This window comes from Scyliorhinus canicula, chromosome 7, assembly GCF_902713615.1.
Source record: "Scyliorhinus canicula chromosome 7, sScyCan1.1, whole genome shotgun sequence".
Lineage (NCBI taxonomy): Eukaryota > Metazoa > Chordata > Chondrichthyes > Carcharhiniformes > Scyliorhinidae > Scyliorhinus > Scyliorhinus canicula.
The window spans coordinates 104,628,092-104,651,400 of NC_052152.1; the positions used below are offsets into that span (position 1 = coordinate 104,628,092).

Genomic DNA, 23,309 nt, shown 5'->3' on the forward strand with positions numbered 1-23,309 from the left:
GAGTGATTGAGGAGACTGGGCCTGTATTCTCAGAGTTCAGAAGAATGAGAGGTGATCTCTCTGAAGCTTATAAAATTCTTAAGGGGCTTTTACAGGTAGATGCAGAAAGGATGTTCCCCATGGTTAAAATGGGGATTGAGTGCCAGAATATGGAGCAAGAAATTTAGGATTGAGATCAGGAGGAATATTTTCACTCTGAAGTGAATCTTTGGAATTCTCTTCCTCATAAAGCTACAGAAGCTCAGTCATTGAGTATATTCAAGACACCGATTGATAGATTTCAAGATACTCAGGGCATCGAGAGATGTGGGAGAGGGTGTGAACATGATGTTGAGGTAGATGATTAACCATGATCAAGGTGAATGGCAGAGCAGGCACAAAGGACTGAGTGGCCTACTCCTGCTCCTGTCTTCCAATATGCACGTTTTAATTTGAGTCTCTCAAACCCAAGTACTAATCTTGACCACAAACACAGATTTTTTTTGGGTGAGGTATCACGGGATAGAGAGCGAGACAGCTAACTGGTGTCAATCGACAGGTAACCCATGATCCGGACTTTGGTGGCAACATGTAGGTAGATGGAAAACGCACATTGAGTGGCTCTCACTAGAGTTCTTTATGTGGCCTTTTTCATGCAGTTTTGGGGAGAATTTTTATGTGAGCTGTCTTCAGTAAAGTTGTACGAGTTAGAGGAGGTTGAAATTCCAACAAAGAATACAGCGCAAAAAGGACCGAGCGCTAGTCTGCCTGCAGGCCTGAGTTCAGTGTGGAGTTAGGTGGGAAGAAAGATGGAGGGATCGAGCTCGCCGGGTGGGGTTGCACCCATTACGGTGGACACGCTGACCGAGGTGATGCCGGTGGAGTTTGAGCGATAATTTGCCAAACATTTTGAGCAGCGTGGGAAGGAGATGATGGGAACACTCAAACAGTTGGTGGAAGGTGCACTGACCCCGACAAAGGAGACACTTGGAAAGACATCGGAGATGGTGCAGGAACAAGGAGGTGTCAAAGGGGGTGGAGGAGGCATTGAAGCGGCTCAACGACCAGCTCATCTCGATGGGAGAGGACCTGCAGAAGATGGAGGAAAGTAATAAAGGGCTGAGAGCTAAAGTGGAGAACTGAGAGAACACTCAGTTAAGGAAGAAGAATCTTTGGATTGTGGGATTGCCTGGGGGGCTGGAGGGCCCAAGGCCGACTTAGAACTTTTCGGAGATATCCACCAAATGATCCACCAAGAGCTGTGATACTCTGTTTCAAAGCTATCAGATAAAGAAGGTCTTGAGATGGGACAAGCGGAATCAGGAGGTGAGTTGGGAAGGCAGCGATATTCGTCGATACCAGGGCGTCACAGTGGAGCTGGCAAGAAGGCCTTTAATAGGACGAAGGCAGTGCATTACATGAGTAATGTGTGGTCTACCCGGCAAAGCTGAAAGTTACTTATGACTCCAAGGACCATTTCTTTGAGACGGCTCAGGAGACAGAGGCATTTGTGAGGCCCAAAGGACTGGTATGTCCCGCAGGGTGGTTATGGCTAGGAGGATAGGAGGGGAAGGGGGCTGACAGACCGCCAGTCTGAATAGTGATGTGGAACGTGCGGGGGTTGGGTGCACCGGTGAAGCCGGCAAGAATCTTTTTGCATTTAAAGAGCTTGAGAGCTAATGTGGTGCTGCTGTAGGTGACTCATCTGAGGGTGACGGACCAGGTAAGGCTTTGGAAGGGTTGGTGAATCAGGTGTTTCACTCAGGCTTTGATAGCAGGGCCCGGGGGGTAAGACAGTTAGGTTTCAGATGGAGAAGGTGGTGGCAGATCAGGAAGGCAAATACATTGTAATAACAGGTGCTTTGGAGGGGAGGTTGGTGGTGTTGGTTAGCGTGCATGTCCTAAATTGGGATGATGTCGGGTTTATGAAGAGGATGTTGGCAGCCATACCGAGCCTGGACGCACATCAGTTAATTTTAGGGGGTATTTAAACACCGCGTTGCATCCAAAAATGAATCGATCTAAGCGGCACTGGTTGACCTCTTTGGGGTAGGGCAAGGGTGTTGGCAGCGTTTATGAAGGAGATGGGGGAGAGCAGATCCATGGCGGTTCTTGCATCCAGGGAGTAGAGATTATTCCTTTTTCTCGCCAGTACATAATGTATATTCAAGGATTGATTTCTTTATTTGGGGAAGTCATTGTTGTCGGCGGTGAGGAAAACTGGAAAATTGTGATCATTACTTCAGATCATTCTCCGCACTTGGTGGATGTGGTCCTGGAGAAGGGGCTTGCCCAGAGACCGGCGTGGAGGTTGGATGTGGGGCTGCTCACGGATCTGATCTGACCTTTTGTGTGAGGATGGGAAAGGTGATTGATGAGCACGTGGGGTTCATTAAAAATGGAGAGGTCTCGACGTCTGTGGTATGGAAGCCATTGAAGGCGGTAGTGAGGGGAGTGATCATCTTGTTTAAGGCACAGATGGACAGGGAGGAAAGAGAGGAGCGGCAGCGGATGGCAGATTACATTTTCAAAGTGGATGGGAGTAGGCGGAGGATCCCACTTTTGGCTTGTAGAAAGGAATTGCAGACGCAGTTTGACCTTTTGTCTATAGGGAAAGCGCTACATCAGGTGAGGCGGGTATAGGGTGTAGTGCACGAGTATAGGGAGAAGGCCAGTCACTTGCTGGCGGGACAGCTCTGCCGGCAGGTGGCTTCCCAGGAGATTGATCAGGTCCGGGATGGGGTGAGGGGAATGTTGGTTGTGCCGGAACAGGTTAGTAGGGCATTTAAGGAGTTTTATAAGAGGTTGTAAAGGTCGGAGCCCTCAGGGATGAGTTGGATATGAAGGAGTTTTTGGAGCCGCTGGAGTGTCCCACAGCGGAAGAGGCGCTGGAGTGTCCCACAGCGGAAGAGCCGCTGGAGTGTCCCACAGCGGAAGAGCCGCTGGAGTGTCCCACAGCGGAAGAGCCGCTGGAGTGTCCCACAGCGGAAGAGCCGCTGGAGTGTCCCACAGCGGAAGAGCCGCTGGAGTGTCCCACAGCGGAAGAGCCGTACAGGGCAGGATTGGATGAGTTGGTGGGGATTGAGGATATTCGGACGGCGGTACGGAAGATGAAAATGGATAACGCACTGGGCACCGAATGGACGTTTCCGGTGACACTGCCCTCCTCGTTCGACAGGATGTTGGCAGCGATGAGGTTTTTGTGGGGGTGCGGTGGGGTGGGGGGGGGGGCTCATTTTGGCGGTCTATGGGAGGATTCTGGAGGAGGATATGGTGTTGGTAGAGGTGGTCAAGGCCAAGTGGCAGGAGGAGCCGAGGGTGGTGCTGGAGGTGGGGTTGTGAGGTGTTGGGGAGGGCGAGTCCCTCAACCATGTTTACAAGACTGGGGCTAATACAGTGAAACGTGTTGCACAGGGTGCCCTGACGACATCTAGGATGAGCCGGTTGTTTGCGGGGATGGAGGGCAGTTGTGAACGGTGTGGGAGGAGTCCGGCCAACCATGTACATATCTTCTGGCCCTGCCCGAAGTTGAAGAAATTTTGGAGGTCTTTTTTCAGCACCATGTTGCCAATCTTTCACTTGGACTTGGAGCCCTCTCGGGGCCATACTTGTGCTGTCGGAACTGGAGCCCTCTGGCGGCCATATTTGTGGTGTCGGACCTGCCGGAACTGTAGACTGGAGGGGCGGTGGATGTTTTAGACTTCGCCTTGCTGATTGCCAGTAAGCAGGTCCTGTTGGGGTGGTGCCTGAGTGTGGCTGCGGGACCTGATGGAGTTTTGCATCTTGCGAGGGTGAAGTTCACCTTGAGGGGAATGATTGAGGGGTTCCAAGAGATTGGGTCTGTTTATTCTTCATTTTGAAGAGTTGGTTACCGTCTGCTGCTAAGGAGGGGGCTAATGGTTTGGGAGGGGGATAGGAATGGTGGAGGGTTATTCTTTGATTCATTGGTGGGTTGGTTGGTAGAGAGGGGGGGGGCTTCTGTTTTTTGTTTTGTGTGTAAAATGTTAAAAAGTGAATAAATGTCTTTTAAAGCCCATGATCCAACTGATTGCGCTGGCTCTGGAGTCTGAATGCTGACTTTTGCTTCTCTTCTCCCTTTCCTTTCAGTTCTATCATTCACACTTTTTCCTCGTTATTATTATTTTCACTAGGTTAAAAACAAATTAGTGAAGATGCTGGAACCTCTAATGAAAACATAAATTCTGGAAAATCTCAACGGGTCTGACAGCACCTGTGGAGAGAGAATACAGCCAATATTACGAGACCGCTGACTTTGTCAAAGCTTTGATGAAGAGTCATCCCGACTCAAAGTGCTAGCACAAATCTGAGATTTTCCAGCATTTTCTGTTTTTGTATTTGTTCGTGTTTTTATTATTATTATGCATCTTCTTATTTAAACCTATTCCTGATGTCATCAGTAATTACAGTGAGGTCATTAGTTGTTTTCTGTGAATATTCATATTTAACTGTTCTAATTCTTTTATGCTACCCTCATTTCGATGTTTAGTTAGTTGCTCCCACTTTTGAGTCCATACTGCATTTTAAACTTTGTTATTTTTATATATTTAAGAGGATTAACTTTATTCACATCGCATTTAGACGACTATTTATGGTCAAGTTACCACATCTTTTGGCGACAAGAATAAAAATAATTTGAGTCTCAGCACATTCAACACAAAGTTTTGCTAAGTTTACCAACGGAAGACAAATTAGCAGCACCATGGCTATGTTTGGGCTTTTGCTAAGTTTATGGAAGAGAACGAGAACTGGACTGAATATAGAACCATTAAATCATGGAATTTTACAGCACGGAAAGAGGCCTTTCAGCCCATCGTGTCTGCACCGACTCCCAAAAGAGCTACCTAGCCAGTCCCAATCCCCAGTCCTATCTCCATAGCCCTCTAAATTCATCACTTTTCAAATACATATCCAGCTCTCTTTTGAAATCTCCTATGGAATCCGCCTCCACCACTCTCCCAGGCAGTGCATTCCAAACCTCAACAATTCTCATCTCACTCCTAGCTCCCTTGCTGGCTATCTTGAAATTCACCTGACTTACCAAGTAGTGGAAACAGAATATCCTTCTTACCCTGTCAAATTTGTTCATGATTTTGCAAACCTTCTCTGCTCCAAGGAGAACAAGCCCAATTTCTTTCATCTTTCCTTGTATCTAAAATTCCTAATTTCCGGTTTCATCCCAGTAATTCTCCTCTGCATTCTCTCCTGGGCTTTAACATCCTTCCTTAAGTAAGGTGCCCAGAACTGAACACACTATTCCAAATGTGGCCTGACCAATGATTTGCAGAGTGGTCGCATCACTTCCTTGCTTTCACACTCTATGCCTCTATTTATAAACCCAAGGATGCTTTCAGCCTTCTGAACAAGTGTGTCAACTTGCCTGGCCACCTTCAGAGAATTATGCACTTTAACCCCGAGGTCCCTCTGCTCCTGTACTCCCCTCCAAGTTGTACCATTGAACTGGTATCGACTCCCCATGTTTCTTCTCCCAAAATGCATTATCTAATATTTCTCTGTATTGAAACTCGTCTGCCCATTTGTCCAGCTTGTCAGTGGCCTTCTGAAGTCGCTCAGCTTCATCCTCGCAATTCACTATTCTCCCTAGCTTAGTATCATCTGTAGATTTAAAGATTTTGCCCTCGTGGAAAGGTTGCAACAATTTGTTGTGGCAACTGGGATCACACACAAAGCTAGAAAGCATTCAATTCTCCTGAGTGTGTGTGGGGGAAGACTTACAAGCTGGTGAAAAATTTAGCGACACTATGGAAACTGGGTGACATTTCATTTTGAGGATTTAGTTACACGCGTTCAGAATCAAGACAATCCTTAGCTCTCAGTAATTGGACAATGTTACAAACTCTATAGTCATTTGTGAAAGACTGAAGTCTGTAGCTACCTTTGTTGCTGAATTGCGCCTGCTCTCTGAACACTGCGAGTTTGGGGGAGAGTTGGAAGACATGCTTCGGGACAGTCTAGTTTTTGGCATTTACAAGGACCACATTCACCAACGTTTGCTGGGAGAAGCCACACTTGTTGGCTCTAGAAATGTCTCAGGGCATGGAAATGGCTGCCAATAATGCAAAAGATGTTCAGAAGGCCATTGGCAGCACATAGGCAGGTGCCCTGCATCAATTAGAAAAAATAATCTGCAAGTAAAAGATGAAGACAATGGAGTGCTTTATGTGTGGAGGGTCACACTATGCATATCATTGTAATTTTATGGCTGTTCTTTGTCAGCAGTCCACCAATAAGAGGCATTTAGCAGTCAAAGGCTGAGCAGGGAACTTCAGATGTAAGGAAGCTTCAGTCAACGGCGCATTTCTTGGATAGCTCAGACCAAGCAGAGGAGCAATATTGCAACATGTTTAATGTGTGCGAGGGGCGTACAGAGCCTATTTATGCTACAGCGGAGGTGTACACTGGAGCCTCTGTATTGGTAATCAGTGAGAAGACCTTCGTGTAGATTTGGGGCTCTAAGCAGGCACAAACCCTTACGCGGGCAGGAATTAACCTTGAGACTTACGCCGGCAAGACTATACCATTGCTTAGAGCGATAGAGGTAGACAGTGCATATAACAGCCAAGAATCAATAGATTAGCTCCTAGTAGTGAAAGGCATGAGGCCTAGTCTACTAGGGCATGACTGGTTCAGGAACATTCAGTTGAACTGGGGTGAGATAAAACACACAAGTGACAGAGGGCGTCATTCAGAAATGTCCTCCGGTTTTCAATGACTGGGTACATTGCAGCAGTTAAATTGTTGCTAGATCCTCAGGCTACTCATTTTTTCAAACCGAGGACAGTGCCTATGCCATGAAAGGCAAAGTGGAGGAATGGTTAGAGCAGGCATTGTCAAAGTGTCGGGAGGGTCGTGGAGCCGTCTGTTGCGGCGCTCCCAATTGCGCACATCCGCGCGCAACAGCAGTAGCAGCCGGCTTTTAACTATACCGGCTGCGAGCACCTTTCAAAATGGCCCCGAACATGTTTTTAAAAATGTGGCCGCACTGCGTATGCGTGCCCGATCATCGATGCGCATGCACAAAACTATGCATGCGCGCCGAGGCCGCATTTTGTTTTGTACGGTAAAAAGGCCGCTCGCAGCCGGCATAGTTAAAAGCCGGCTGCTGCTCGCTTTGCCCAGTTCAGAAGTGCTCGGTTCTTCTGAACGAAGCTAAGACCGGGTTTCCCCCCCCCGGCGACTTCCACCATCGGACCCACCCACAGAGATCCAGCGCCATAGGCTCCAGCTCGGAACTCGCCTGTATCTACAGCGTGCTCATCCTACACGACGATGAGGTCACTATCACCGAAGACAAACTCAATGCCCTGATTAAAATCTTTCTGGCCTAGTCTGTTTGCCAAGGCATTGGCTAATATTGAAGTCAATTGTTTGATCTGCAATGTTAGTGCTGGTAGCAGTGCCCCAGCTGCTGCAGCAGTTGTTTCCACCCCTGCCCATGTTGCTGCTGAAGAGAAAAAGGAAGAGAAGAAAGAGGAAGAGTCTGACAATGATATGGGCTTTGGTCTTTGATTGAACGTGCCGTGCAACAACATTGTTACAATTTACGAAAAATAAATAAAAATTGAATATAAAAGCCTGCTGCTGCGGCTGAAGACTCCAAATTTGCGCAATCGGAGACGCAGAAGTTTAAAAAAAAATTTAAAAATTTTATGTCATCTTCCTGCCTGAGGGAAGCAGAGAGCAGGTCACGGCCCCCGAATGTCGCCATCACGTGCTTTGGGCGCGATTGCGATTCCTCCATTTTGTCAGCGGCAAACAAGGTAAGAGAAAATGGTGGGCCGTGAAGGCCTGCCGGCATGAGTCGCAAAGATCGGCCGGCGTGGGCCACGAAGGTCGGCCGTGAATGTCGGCTGGCGTGGGCCGCGAAGGTCGGCCGGTGTGGGTCCCGAAGGTCGGCCGGCATGGATCCCGAAGGTCGGCCGGCGTGGGTCCCGAAGGTCGGCCGGCGTGGGTCCCGAAGGTCGGCCGGCGTGGGTCCCGAAGGTTGGCCAGTTGGTAAAAATGGGTCCCCAGAAAAAAAGTTTGAAAAACGCTGGCTTAGAGTATCTGCGAAGTTAGGAACCATTGAGCCCATTCAGGTTTTACATTGGGCAGCTCCAATTGTTCCCGTTCTTGAAAGTGACGGCACTGTGCACATATATAGGGACTACAAACTTACCATTAATCAGGTTTCCAAGCTCGACACTTGCCTGTTGCGGAGGGTAGAAGATCGGTTTTCAATCCTTGCAGAAGGCAAGACGTTTTCAAAACAGGACATCAACAACTTTGCTGGAGGAATATTCAAAGCAATTTGTGACCATTAACTCGCATAAAAGGTTGTTCAAGTATAATCATTTGGTTTTTGGCATATCTTGCAGTCCGGCGATCTTGCAAAGGACGATGAACACCTGTTACAAGGCATTCCTCATGTTGCTGTCTAATTAGATGACATTTTAATTTTGGGGAAGATGGAAGAGGAGCCCCTCTGCAACCTGGATCAAGCCTCAAAAAGGTTTTGAGAGGCAGGACTGTGTCTGAAGCGGAGCAAGTGCATTTTTCAGGTACTGAGTAGAGAACATAGAACAGTACAGCACAGAACAGGCCCTTCGGCCCTCAATGTTGTGCCGAGCCATGATCACCCCACTCAAACCCATGTATCCACCCTATACCCGTAACCCAACAACCCCCCCCCCCCCTTAACCTTACTTTTTAATTAGGAGTGTGGAGTATCTAGGCCATAGAATCATTGAGCAATATCTCCTGTCGAAAGTTGGCGTGATTAAGGAATCGCAGAGCCCAGGAATGTGACCCATTAAGATAAATTGTAGATTTGCTGAACTGTTATGGAAAAGTTTTGCCCAGACCTGTCTACAGTGTTGGCTCCACTGTGTACATATTTCTGCACAAACAAACAAAATGAAAGTGCGGTGTCAGTTGAAAATTCAGCTAGTTCATTTTGATTGAGACAGGGAATTTATTTTTTCGTGCAATGCCTCGCCCTATGGTTAGTGATTGGGGGGGGGGTACATTCTCATGCAATGGAGGATGGGTCCAAAAAACCATCGGTTTTGCATTTAGAAATCTGACAGGCTGAAGAGGTATTCACGGTTGGGCAAAGAATGTCTAGCTATCATTTTTGCTGTGAAAAAATCCCATCAGTGTCTCTATGGTCGTTTGTTCACCATATGTACCGACCACAAGCCTTTGATGCACTTTGTCAGTGAGTCAAAATGTATTCTCCCATGGCCTCAGGAAGAATACAGCACTGGGCACTTATCGTATCAGTGCAGCATAGTGTACAGGGCAGGGAAGGACAATGCCAACGTGGATGTGTTAAGTCATTTCCCTTCACTGGATTTGCCAACCCAGGTATTGTGTCCTCTTGAGACTATTTTCTTAATAGAGAGACTTGCCCAATCTCCAGTGAGTGCTAAACAAATTAAGCAGTGGATAGGCAGAGATCCTATTCTGTCACAAGTTAAAAGATTTCTGGTGCAGGGATGGCCATCTATCACAGAAGATGGTGGGTTGAAACCTTATATGAGGTGCAAAGATGAGTTGCGTATTCAGGATATAGCGTTTGTGGGGGTCGAGTGTGGTTGCGCCAACCCCTGGTCATTCGCAAGGAATGGATGCATTCATGAGGCTCATCCAGGTGCCTCTCGTTTGACGAGTCCAGCCAGGTGCCAGGTTGTAGGGTTAGTGGCCCAATATGGACCAGAATTTAGAGAACAAAGTCAAATCTTGTTCTGCATGTCAATCTAACCAGAAGTTGGCGCCGCTAGCACATTACATCCTTGGGAGTGGCCTGATTGTCCTTGGTTGAGAATTCATGTACATTTTGCTGGTCCTTTTGTGGGTCACATGTTTTTAGTCATTGTGGATGCACATTCGAAATGGTTAGAAGTATACATCATGAGCAACATTACAGCTTCCAGTATCATAGAGAAGCTACGCCAAGTCTTTGCAACTCACGGGCTACCGGATTCTCTCATTTCTGTTAATAGTACAACATTTACGAGCAAGTTGTTCCAAGAGTTTGTGCAAAGGAATGGAATACGCCATGGTTTGGCAGAGCGAGCTGTTTGGACATTGAAGGAAGGAGGAAGAGGATTGCAGGTTTTGCTTTAGGGAACAAGCTCTCGAGATTCTGCTTTCAATATTGTATCACACCACAAACACACAGCACTCTCACCAGCTGAATTATTTAAAAATTTTTTTTTAGAGTATCCAATTATTTTTTCCAATTAAGGGGCAATTTAGCATGGCCAATCCACCTACCCTGCACATCTTTTGGGTTGTGGGGGTGAAACCCACGCAAACACGGGGAGAATGTGCAAACTCCACACAGACAGTGATCCAGGGTCGGGATTCGAACCCGGGTCCTCAGCGCCGTAGGCAGAAATGCTAACCACTGTGCCACCGTGCTGCCCACCAGCTGAATTATTGATGGTTAGAAGACCAAAGTCTCACCTGGATCTGGTATGTCCAGATGTCAAAGCAAAAGTTGGATGCAGACAAGACGGAGAGGCATAATTATCATGCTAGGGAGAGACATTTTAACTTGAGTGATTGGTTATATGAGGAATTTTGGCAGTAACCAACATTAACCAACATTGACTACCTGGTGTTCTTTAAAAAAAAAAAAAAAATTTAGAGTACCCAATTCATCTTTTAGAACATAGAACATTACAGCGCAGTACAGGCCCTTCGGCCCACGATGTTGCGACGCCCTGTGAAACCCCTCTAAAGTCCCTCTACACTATCCCCTTATCGTCCATATGCCTATCCAGTGACCATTTGAATGCGTTTAGTGTTGGCGAGTCCACTACTGTTGCAGGCAGGGCATTCCACACCCTTACTACTCTCTGAGTAAAGAACCTACCTCTGACATCTGTCCTATATCTATCTCCCCTCAATTTAAAGCTATGTCCCCTCGTGCTGGACATCACCATCCGAGGAAAAAGGCTCTCGATGTCCACCCTATCTAATCCTCTGATCATCTTGTATGCCTCAATTAAGTCCCCTCTTAACTTTCTTCTCTCTAACGAAAACAGCCTCAATTCCTTCAGCCTTTCCTCATATGATCTTCCCTCCATACCAGGCAACATCTTTGTAAATCTCCTCTGTACCCTTTCCAATGCTTCCACATCCTTCCTATAATGTGGCGACCAGAACTGCACACAATACTCCAAATGCGGCCGCACCAGAGTTTTGTACAACTGCAACATGACCTCATAGCTCCGAAACTTAATTCCTCTACCAATAAAAGCTAACACACCGTACGCCTTCTTAACCCTCTCAACCTGGGTGGCAACTTTCAGGGATCTATGGACATGGACACCAAGATCTCTTTGCTCGTCCACACTACCAAGAATCTTGCCATTAGCCCAGTACTCTGCCTTCCTGAGAAGTGAATCACCTCTCACTTTTCTGCATTAAGCTCCATTTGCCACCTGTAAGCCCAGCTCTGCAGCTTATCTATGTCCCTCTGTAACTTGTAACAAGTAAGGGACAATTTAGTGTGGCCAGTACACCTGCCCTGCACATCTTTGGGTTGTGGGAGTGAAGCCCACGCAGACACGGGGAGAATGTGTAAACTCCACACGGACCGTGACCCAGGGCCGGGATCGAACCTGGGACTTCAGTGCCGTGAGGCAGCAGTGCTAACCACTGCACCGCCGTATTGCCCTGGTGTTATTCGTTTAAAAAATAAACTTAGAGTACCCAATTCTTTTTTTTTCCCCCCGATTACACGACAATTTAGCATGGCCAATTCACCTACCCTGCACATCTTTTTGGGTTGTGGGGATGAGACCCACACAAACACTGGGAGAATGTGCAAACTCCACACGGACAGTGACCCAGGTGCCAGGGTCAAAACCCAGATCCTCGGCGGCATGCGGAAACAGTGCTAACCACTGTGCCACCGTGCTGCCCTACCTGGTCTCATTCTTTAAGTGGTCCAGCATCTTTGGTAGTGAAATCAAACAATGGAAGAGTTGCTTGCACGCATGAACATATTCATCAAAGCCATGATTGGAAGTCAGCCAAATAACACAGTAGAAGGAAATGCTACTGTGGAAATTTAACAAGAAGTGGTTCCTGTTGTCCCAGGACCTCCAGTGACTCTCTTTAGGAGAGGGACACTCGTACACAGATATTCAACTGATTCCTGCACTCTACAAGCTCTGTTACACAAAGTCAAGCATCATTAGTGTTACTGCAATGATCATAGCATGGTCACTAAGCTCCTGAAAGACGGATATATAATTTAAAAGTTAGTCTCATTGTATTTCTGTCTTTAATAAGAACTAAGAACATAAGAACTAGGAGCAGGAGTAGGCCATCTGGCCCCTCGAGCCTGCTCCGCCATTCAATTAGATCATGGCTGATCTTTTGTGGACTCAGCTCCACTTTCCGGCCCGAACACCATAACCCTTAATCCCTTTATTCTTCAAAAAACTATCTATCTTTACCTTAAAAACATGTAATGAAGGAGCCTCAACTGCTTCACTGGGCAAGGAATTCCATAGATTCACAACCCTTTGGGTGAAGAAGTTCCTCCTAAACTCAGTCCTAAATCTACTTCCCCTTATTTTGAGGCTATGTCCCCTAGTTCTGCTTTCACCCGCCAGTGGAAACAACCTGCCCGCATCTATCCTATCTATTCCCTTCATAATTTTAAATGTTTCTATAAGATCCCCCCTCATCCTTCTAAATTCCAACGAGTACAGTCCCAGTCTACTCAACCTCTCCTCATAATCCAACCCCTTCAGCTCTGGGATTAACCTCGTGAATCTCCTCTGCACACCCTCCAGCGCCAGTACGTCCTTTCTCAGGTAAGGAGACCAAAACTGAACACAATACTCCAGGTGTGGTCGCACTAACACCTTATACAATTGCAACATAACCTCCCTAGTCTTAAACTCCATCCCTCTAGCAATGAAGGACAACATTCCATTTGCCTTCTTAATCACCTGTTGCACTTGTAAACCAACCTTCTGTGACTCATGCACTAGCACACCCAAGTCTCTCTGAACAGCGGCATGCTTTAATATTTTATCGTTTAAATAATAATCCCGTTTGCTGTTATTCCTACCAAAATGGATAACCTCACATTTGTCAACATTGTATTCCATCTGCCAGACCCGAGCCCATTCACTTAACCTATCCAAATCCCTCTGAAGACTTCCAGTATCCTCTGCACTTTTCGCTTTACCACTCATCTTAGTGTCATCTGCAAACTTGGACACATTGCCCTTGGTCCCCAACTCCAAATCATCAATGTAAATTGTGAACAATTGTGGGCCCAACACGGATCCCTGAGGGACACCACTAGCTACTGATTGCCAACCAGAGAAACACCCATTTATCCCAACTCTTTGCTTTCTATTAATTAACCAATCCTCTATCCATGCTACTACTTTACCCTTAATGCCATGCATCTTTATCTTATGCAGCAACCTTTTGTGTGGCACCTTGTCAAAGGCTTTCTGGAAATCCAGATATACCACATCCATCGGCTCCCCGTTACCTACTGCACTGGTAATGTCCTCAAAAAATTCCACTAAATTAGTTAGGCATGACCTGCCTTTAACGAACCCATGCTGCGTCTGCCCAATGGGACAATTTCTATCCAGATGCCTCGCAATTTCTTCCTTGATGATAGATTCCAGCATCTTCCCTATTACCGAAGTTAAACTCACTGGCCTATAATTTCCTGCTTTCTGCCTACCTCCTTTTTTAAACAGTGGCGTCACGTTTGCTAATTTCCAATCCACCGGGACCACCCCAGAGTCTAGTGAATTTCGGTAAATTATCACTAGTGCATCTGCAATTTCCCTAGCCATCTCTTTTAGCACTCTGGGATGCATTCCATCAGGGCCAGGAGACTTGTCTACCTTTAGCCCCATTAGCTTGCCCATCACTCCCTCCTTAGTGATAACAATCCTCTCAAGGTCCTCACCTGTCATAGCCTCATTTCTATCATTTTTTTATGGGAGGGAGGGAGAAGAAGTGTTATTATGCATCTTCTTACATAAATCCATTTTGATGTTATTAGTTGTTACCTGTGTATATTCATATTTAAGTGTCGTTAGTTCAGATTGTGTTCTGTTACTGTTATTTTGATGTTTAGTTAGTTGCTCCCGCTTTTGAGTCGTATTGTATTTTAAACTTTTGTTATTTTTGTATATTAAAGAAGATTAACTTTACTAATTTTATCAACAAAGCCTTTTGATTATCTTTTGGGTGGTCAAGTAAGCACAGTATTATTCTTACTGCTTTATTTCAGTTCGTACATCCCACACACTGTCCTTTGGCCAAGAGGGAAGGAAGCTGATTCACTGTTGGTCTTGGCAAACGTTTCTATAATTTCCACTGCATGTTGAACAGAACTCTCTGGTTTCCGCTCAGTATCTGTCCCTGATGGCACAATAAAGCCAAGAGCTCCAAATGGAGACAGAAACCTGTGTCCTAACTCGTGGTACGTTGTTTTTAAATCTAAGGTACCATAAACATTTGAAATAGACAAACATAATTCTGTCAATTAAACGTCACAATTGACACTTTTTTCATTGAATGTGCAATATTTAACCTTCATCCTCAGGATTTGGGTGACAATGGCGATGGTGGCATTTGTTACCCATTGCCCTGAGAAGGTAGTGATGGCTTGCCAGGCTACGTCCAGAGGGGAGTTATGGATCAACCAGGTGGGGAACTGAAGACACATTAGAGACTGTACCGAGAAAGGAAAGGAGGCTTCCTTCCGAAAGAATTTCGCTGAACCAGTTGGATTTTTCCAAACATCTTTGTGGTCACTTTTACAGATGTGGGTTTTCAAGTTCAAATTCCCACGCTGCCATGGTTGAATTTGAAGGTGCATTGTCTGCATTGCCGAAGCAGTCAGATAACCACTCCACTGCCAGTAATGGTATGATACTCACCATAGTTTACTGCTGAGGTTTGATACATCATTGGCACTTTAATGACCGAACCATCTGCTTTGGTAAACGGGAGGTGTTGGGTCTCTGAGAGTGAAAAAGGATTCTGCCACGTGCTTTTAAAATACATAGTGCTGATCACAGCAATCTGTGTAAGCGATGGACTTGCTGTGGGCTGTGACATGAAATCTTTAATTTCACCTGTAAGAACAGTAAGTGACCATGTTAAAGTATGACACATTATTTTAACTCCCAAGCATTTTCAAGGCTGCAGTATGTTGAAAAGAGCACATTGGAAACATACACCACAGCATTGGGACAATATGCCTTGCCGTAAATGGCACAAGAATTTTGGACTCTTGTCATAATTGTGATTTAAAAATATCTGTGAATAGAGTATTTACAAGTTACCTTATTTACCTTATCCAATTCATCAAATGTTAATGGAATTGCACTATTGTTATGAGCAGAGTCTATCCTACCGATTCAACAAATGAGGTCTCCTAGGCTGATGTGTGGTTCAGTGCAAGCTCCTCCCCTAACTTCAAGACTAGAAGTTATGCACAGTTTTTCGTCAGGCTGAATTCGCAATGACTCCTGATTCTTCTTTACACCCTTTCCGAGTTCTCAAACTTTCAATTCCCACTTTCAACCCACTGAATTGAATATTCAATAAACAGACAAAATTGGCTTGCTGCTTTTAATTGGAAGCAGATTACTGAAGTGGCGAGATTCCTTATTATAATGTTCATTTTACTCCGTAATGCAATAATATCCCTATTGGTTTAATGCACTCTTAAAAAAATGTTTTCCATATTTTATATGTAAATATCAAGGCACAATCCTTTGCAGGAGAACACAGAATAATCTAACATTTTATTTTTTCTGCTATTTGACAAGCTTGGATGTGTTTGTGCATGTCCATTAGGAATTTTGATATATAATGCCAGACGACATGCATCTCGTACTCTTGTCAATGAAAAGAAAAAGATTTGGATTCATATAGCACCTTTTCATGACAGCAGGACACCCAAAAGCATTTAACAACTAATTAAATGCATTTGAAATGCAATCATTGTTGTAATGTCAGGAACAAGGCTCTCAATTTCTACACTGCAAGGTCCCACAACAACGAGATAAATGGTCAAAGCATCTATTTGTGATGGTTGAGGGAGAAATATTGACCAGTAGACCAGGTCGTCATAGCTTGCTGCTTAAAATTTATTCTTTATCTCCACCAACACCCTCCTCTTCACCTTCTTACCCCCCCCCCCCCCCCCCCCCCCCCCCACCAACCCTGATTCATTAGCCAATTATCTTTTGACGTTGGTACGGACTGTGTCCTCCAAGGATATTGATGAATCAGATTGGTTTTCACGGCAATTCAATAAGTTTGTGGTCATTGTTATTGATGCAGGCAGATTTTTTTTAAGGCCAGATATTTGCACAACTTAAATTTTCAAACTGCACCAGAGTTTTCCCTCAATCAATTAAAACCTTACTATCCAGTTGAAAATTTGTTGTGGGTACAGAAATCCCATTGCTGCAGCAATGCAGTGCCATTTAAGGTCCTCTGTCCTAAAATTCAACAGGAATTTGAAAAGGTACATGCAAATAAACAAAGAGTAGGAGTAGGCCTGCTCTGCAATTTAATAAGATCTTGTCGGATCTGATAGCAACCACAAATCTGCAACCTGCCTACCCTTGCTAACCTATCACCCCCCTGCTTACCAAGAATCTATCTAGCTCTGCCTTAAAAATAGTCAAAGACTCTGTTTCCACCATCTTTTGAAGAAGAGAGTTTCAAAGACTCACAACCCCTTGAGAGAATTATTTTTTTGCCTCACCTCTGTTTTAAATGGGTGACCCATTATTTTTAAGTGGTGACCCCTATTCTAGATTCTCCCACAAGAGTGAACATCCTCTCCTCATCCAATACCCCTCAGAACCTTGTATGTTTCAATCAAGTCACCTCTTACTCTTCTAAACTCCAGTGGATACAAGCCTAGACTGCCTAACCTTTCCTCATAAGACAAACCTCCCATTCCAGGTATTAGTCTGGCACTGCCAGCCTGGCACCTGAGCAGTGCCCTTAACAGGGGCTTGGGTGCCAGGGGGCATGCCAAGGTATTGTCCTGTCTAGTTCCTGGCCACCCAGAAGGACCCCCAATGCTCTCTGAGATCCCTGGAGTGGCAACTACAGCTGGTTTCAGCTTATGGAGACCCGTACTAATTGGCACCCCAGTGAGGCTTCGCCGGTGTGGCCAGTGACTGCTGGCCACCAGGATAATGAGGCCACAACTGGGCAGCGCATATTTAAATGAACCTTTATAATTATCTGGATCCTGCCCAACCTGATGCGAAGGGTGATTTGTGCCTCCCCTGAAATGCACCTGGCATGCTGTGGTGGTCGAAAAATTGCACAACGCTATGTTTCAGATTAGACTTTAAAATAAGACCCTGGCTATCCTCTCAGGCAGACATAAAATATCCTATGATGGTGTTCTGGAGAAGAGCCGGTGAGTTTTTCCTGGCCAATATTCATACTTCCAACCAAAAACCTGAAAATAACTTTGGTTATCTGGACGTTATTTCATTGCTTTTTGTGAAATCGTGCTCTCTGCAAACTGGCTGCTGTTTTTCCTACACTAGGTCATGTCTGCACTTTGCAAAAAGTACTTAATTGGGTGTAACACTTTGGGGTGTCCTGAGGATATAAAGGGCGCTGTTCAAATGCAGGCCTTTCTTTCCAGGAACAGGCATCCTAGTTATGATATTATCCATCCCTTAATCAGACTGTTAACTCTTTTTTAAAATTTGTAAACCGTCTGCAATTCAGATGCAAATACACCGAGTAGTCACGGTTAGCGCTGGTTACCTCGACTCTTGGTGCTGACCCACTTGTTTATCAGTGCTGCTGTTTCATTTGGATTGCTGAAGTTCACCCGTTGTAGGCTTCCATTTAGCCAGACTGCAGTGTCCTCTGAGAAACGTGGAGAAAGCTGGATGCTAGAGTCCACAAAGAGGCCACAGGCCAGCTGAACCGCTGGAGTGTGGGTGGAATTGGTCAGGTCCCCATACATACTGCGCAAGAAATGTCGTACCTGTGAGTCTGCAAAATACATATATAGGTGGCTGATTATAGAGTTGGTACTTGCGGCACATACATACAGAAAATGCTATGGAAGGGAGCTTACTGATGAGAGTGAACCTTAGAAATGCTGTATTTATTTTCTTTATTATGTAAATTAGTTTGATTTGTTTCATAAGATTGTCACAGCTTGACACATACCAATAGTGATACCGGTCAAGAGCTGGGCATCTTAGAATGAGCTACTGCTGATGATATAATGAGCAAGTCTTTGACTCTCGAGGATATCACCCCTGCCTTTGAGTCAGAAAGAGCAGGGTTCAAACCCTGCTCCAAGACAATACTGCTGATTGGAGACTGAAGCTCTGGACCCGGTGAGATACTTGTTGACTGGTTTATCTGGGTGGCCCCCACCCCATCCCTCTTCATATGGATTGTGGGAGCCCATGAAACATTCCCGCCATATAGGACTAACCATGATGTTGACTCGTATGTGTCAGGTTACTACCATGGAAGGATTGTTCACGTCACTGCCTGCCAGATTCTTACCCTGACCCCCTCAGATTGTTAATTAGCCCCTGAATCCTTTGACAACTTCACATTGTTCTTCAGGAGAAGTGTTTGCAAGTACGAAGCTAGGAATGACCTTCGTTCCCACTACTTTCTCCCTTCTCTTAACAGCCTGGGATAAGTAGGGAAAATCCCAAGATGCCCTTTTCACCTGCCCAGCTTCTTTCCCTAAAAGTAAGTTCAGAACTATCCCTTTTTTCTATGTACTAGCCAAAAAACAAGGTTTTCCTGAATACATTTGAACTCCACACCCTCCCTCCCTATCATACTGATTTCATCCCAGCTATTATTAGTGTAGTCGAAATCCCCCAGTATTACTGCTCTTTGTTTTTGTCACATCTCAGAAATGTACTTATATATTTGCTCTTCTATCGTCCTTTAATGTTTGGGGGTTTCTCGTTAACTTGCAGCAATGAGACTGCCACTTTTTGTTACTCATTTCAGTCCAAATGGCCTCCTTTGATTGCATATCTGTGATGGATTCTCAAACCCAATCTATTTTTATTCCTTACTCTATCGTGTCTACTAACCCTTTTAAGCAGGAATGTAAAGCTGCTACTCCTGGCCTCCTGAAGACATGTTTAATAGTCATACTATCACACTGTCAAGTATTGTACCCTCAGCTCACCTGCCTTATCTGCACGACCCCTTGTGTTGAAGTATATACCATTAAATGGTGCTCAGCTCTTTTGTTGTCTATTTTCTCACCTTTGTTCCTTCACCCTCAATGATTTACTGCCTTTCATTCCTTCCCAGCTTTGTTTCTCTCCTCTCTGAATCTTTTTTCAGGTTTCCACCCACCTGCTGAGCTATTTAAAACCATCCCCACCTGCACTTAAACCTATTTTAATTTCCCCTATATTGGTTCTGGCCGAATTGAAGTTGAGCCCATCCAGCATCTGCCCTAGAACCAGTTCCAACGCCCCGGGAATCTAAAGCCCTCCCTCCTATGCCACCTCTCCAGCCATGTGTTCATCTGCTCTACCTTCATATGTTTGTGCTCACTTCTATGTGGGACCAGGAGCAATCCAGAGATTACTATTTTGAGCTCCTGCTTACAACAGCACCTCTCCTTAGACTGCTTAGTTTTTGCAAACTTCCACCTATCCCTATTTGTTCTCTAATGTCCATGAATGTGTTTACTACAACATCTATGCCACCTTTTCCAGAAGTCCATGTCTACATCTCTCCAATCAGGGGCGGAATTCTCCGACCCCCGTAGGGTCGGGGAATCGCCCAGGGCCTTCGTAAAACCCGCCCCTGCTGTGGCCGGAATTCCCCACCACCCGGGAATCGGCGGGGGTGGGAATCACGCCCCACCGGTCGGCGGCCTCCCTGCGCCGGTTGGCGGACCCCCTCTAGCGATTCTCCGGCCAGCGATGGGCTGAAGTCCCACCACTGTCAGGCCTCTCCCGCCGACGTGGTTTAAACCACCTCTGTGCTGGTGGGAGGGGGGGGGGGGGGGGGCGATCGGACCCCGGGGGCTACCTGATCCTTCTCGACCTGTCTACAGGCTTTGACACAGTTGACCACACCATCCTCCTCCAACACCTCCCCACAGTATTCCCACTGGGTTTGAACGGTTCACTTATGCTTCTAGTCTTATCTATCAATTCGTAACCAGAGAGTCACTTCCAATGGTTTCTCTTTCAGCTACTGCCATGTTAATTCTGGTGTTCCCCAAAGATCTAACCTTGACATTGGTGCCTTGATTTTAAACTTCTCAGCCTTATTTTCAAATCCTTCCAAGATCTCATCCCTCCCATCCCTGCAATCTAATTCAGCACTACTGTTGGCCAGGCTTTCAGCTCCCGAGCTCTGGAATTCCTTCCCTAAACTCGCATTTCCCCCATTGCATTATCAAATTATCTGGGGAGGTGGTGACGTGGTGGTATTGCTGCTGGACTGTAATCCAGAGACCCAGGGTAATCGCCTGTGGGACCTGGGTTCGAATCCCACCACAGCAGATGGTGAAATTTGAATTCAATAACAAGATCTGGAATTAAAAGTCTAATGATGATCGTGAAACCATTGTCAATTGTCGTTAAAAACCCATCTAGTCCTTTAGGGAAGGAAATCTGCCATCCTTACCTGGTCTGGCCTACATGTGACTGCAGACCGACAGCAATGTGGTTGACTCTAAAATGCCCTCGAGGATGGGCAATAAATGCTGGCCCAGCCAATGATGCCCACATCCTATGAATGAAATTTAAAAAGCAGGCCCCCTCACCAATCCAACAACACTTCTAATCTTAACTTCCACCACTTTTCCCCCATTGCTCCAATATCTTGACATAGCTGCAAGTTGTGCTCTGATTAACCGCAAAGTTTAACACTTTGTATATTTCTTATTTATTCTCCCTTTCACTCATCTGTCAAAGCTGAAGACCCCACATTGCTCATGGATTTCTCCATAGCAGTTCAACTAGTCAACTGGGAGCAGCGAAACTGGGAGTAGGTGACAAGGAAAACTGGGAGCAGTTTACTCAATCCTTCCAAGGGGAAAAGATCAACCTCATGCCTATTGCACCACCTCCACAGCTGAAGTCTGGAAGTCACTAAATGAAGAGAGTTGCAGAGGAAACTTACTGGAATATTACCAGGGATGAGGGATTTCAGGGTGTGTAGAGACTGAAGATACTGATTGGTTTCCAAGTAGAGGACACCGATTTCTGGAAATCAATTCTTGCAGGTTACATTAGGGGGGAGAGGGGCTACCTTTCACATTGGGCTTAATCAGGACATTGGGTGCAAACTGCACTTGAAATTGATTAGGTTACGGTTCAACCTTGATCTAACGTTCACTGGGTAATGAACCAGCGCAACCCAACTGGTCAGAGTAATAAAACATCATTGTTTATGTTTTCCTCTGCATTAAAACGATCATTTAATTATTTAAATAATAATCTGGTGCAGTTTTATTGTTCCAGCTGAAAAGTTGTTTGTCCAGAAACATTTTTAATCAGTGAAATGTGATTATCACTTAAAATAACTTAAAATAGACTAAATTGTTTACTAGTTTCATTGAGTTACACTAACTGGTCAGTTCCTTACTGAAGTTAATCATTTTAAGATGTAATAACTTTCAATGTCTCAATATTGGTGCCTGGTGAAACAACTTCCATTAGGGGAGTCTGATCGAACAAGTGCAATCAGTGACATACCATCCTCATCATTGCTGGGGACATGGTCAGTTTCAGACAAAATTAAATCGGGGTTCAAATCATGAAATCTGTGGAGTTTGCACATTCTCCCCATGTCTGCATGAATCTCACCCCCACAACCCAAAGATTTGCATGGTTGGTCGATTGCCCCTTCATTGGAAAAAATAATAATTGGGTACTCTAAATTTATTTTTTAAAAATCATGAAAGCCCAATTGATATAATTCACATTTAAAATTACCTGAAGTTTTGGCCAATTTTCACTTGGTTGGTTTGCGCTGATCCGACCAACGGAAATGATACCCTTACATATTAAAAAACCAAATCAGTGACTATAATGAGGAAGATTCATAAGTACCGTGAATCGTATATCCTAATGCATTCGCCAACTGTGTGAAGGTATTTCCTTTGGCTCCCAGTTGCAGCAGTTCTAGTGCAACAGTGACACCCACTGGTGATATGACGATGTTGCGATACTCTTCACCCTCGGTCAATTTTTGGTAAAGGGTTCGCGCAAACTCAGTGTTAACTTGTCTGATGCTGTCCTGCAAAGCACAGGTCCTCCTCATGATGAATAGCAAGTGCAGCAATAGACTGGGGACTGAGAGGGTACCCATGATGATGAAGCTGCTTACCCTGAGCTTTGAATCTGCCAGGACAAAGAAAACAACTAAACCTGATTAAACAATCACAAAGGAGTAGAACTATGCTCCTTGTATACATAAAGTATCACCTGATGTACAGTAGGACTATGTTAGTTGATACAGCTAATAGTAAGAAATAACTTGCATTAAATTGGAGAGAGTGCAGAAGCGGTTTACAAGAATGGTTCCAGAGATTCGAAACTTCAGTTACGAGGGTCGATTGGAGAGGTTGGGACTGTTCTTCATGGAGAGAAGACCAAGAGGAGATTTGATAGAGATGTTCAAAATCATGAGGGGGCTGAACAGTTTTTTTTTTGTGAAATATTTTTATTCTCCATTTTGACATTTTCTTCAAAGTTTACACCCCACCAAGAGCAGTAAACGGTAACAAATACAAAGTCAATTCCCTTCTCAACAACAACGATCCCATCCTCCCACCACCCCAAACAACAACCTCCCTGACAATATAAGCATCAAATAAAACAAACCCTCCCACGGTGGGACAAACAAAGGATAAAAAATAAACAAAAAAAAGAAAAAGGAATCAGGAATCGCCTATGGTCACCATTAACCTACAGAGTCCCTCCCACCCCTCCACCCCCCCACCCCCAACATTCAATGCCATCTAATCCCCGAAAGAGTACCGTACATGCCACCCACGCATTGCAAGCTCTCCCCGACTCCTCCCCTCCACTTCCTCTTACAAAACTCCTCCCCCCAACCTCTGTTCCTTCCCCCCCCAACTTTCCACCCCGGCTAGACTCATCGGAACCTGTTCTGCCGGGCTCCGATGGTCGTAGCCCCTCCCCCCACCACCCGTTCACTGGCCGGCTTAAACCGGCCAGCGTGGAGGCCCCCGCCCGGGTCTCTTTCCCCCTTGCCCGGCCCCAAGAAAACCA

General features: G+C 45.4%; 1 protein-coding gene across 2 annotated transcripts in view; it reads right to left on the reverse strand.

Moving 5' to 3' along the window:
* Positions 1-23,309, reverse strand: part of serpine3 (serpin peptidase inhibitor, clade E (nexin, plasminogen activator inhibitor type 1), member 3) — a 43,883-nt gene that overhangs the window by 14,787 nt on the left and 5,787 nt on the right. For both annotated transcript variants that reach the window (XM_038802591.1, XM_038802590.1), the window contains exons 2-4: positions 22,125-22,415; positions 17,821-18,054; positions 14,946-15,143 (exon numbers count right to left, since the gene is read on the reverse strand). In XM_038802591.1, coding sequence (XP_038658519.1) covers positions 14,946-15,143; positions 17,821-18,054; positions 22,125-22,383 — 691 coding nt within the window. In that variant the 5' untranslated portion in view covers positions 22,384-22,415. The remainder of the gene's footprint in view (positions 1-14,945; positions 15,144-17,820; positions 18,055-22,124; positions 22,416-23,309) is intronic.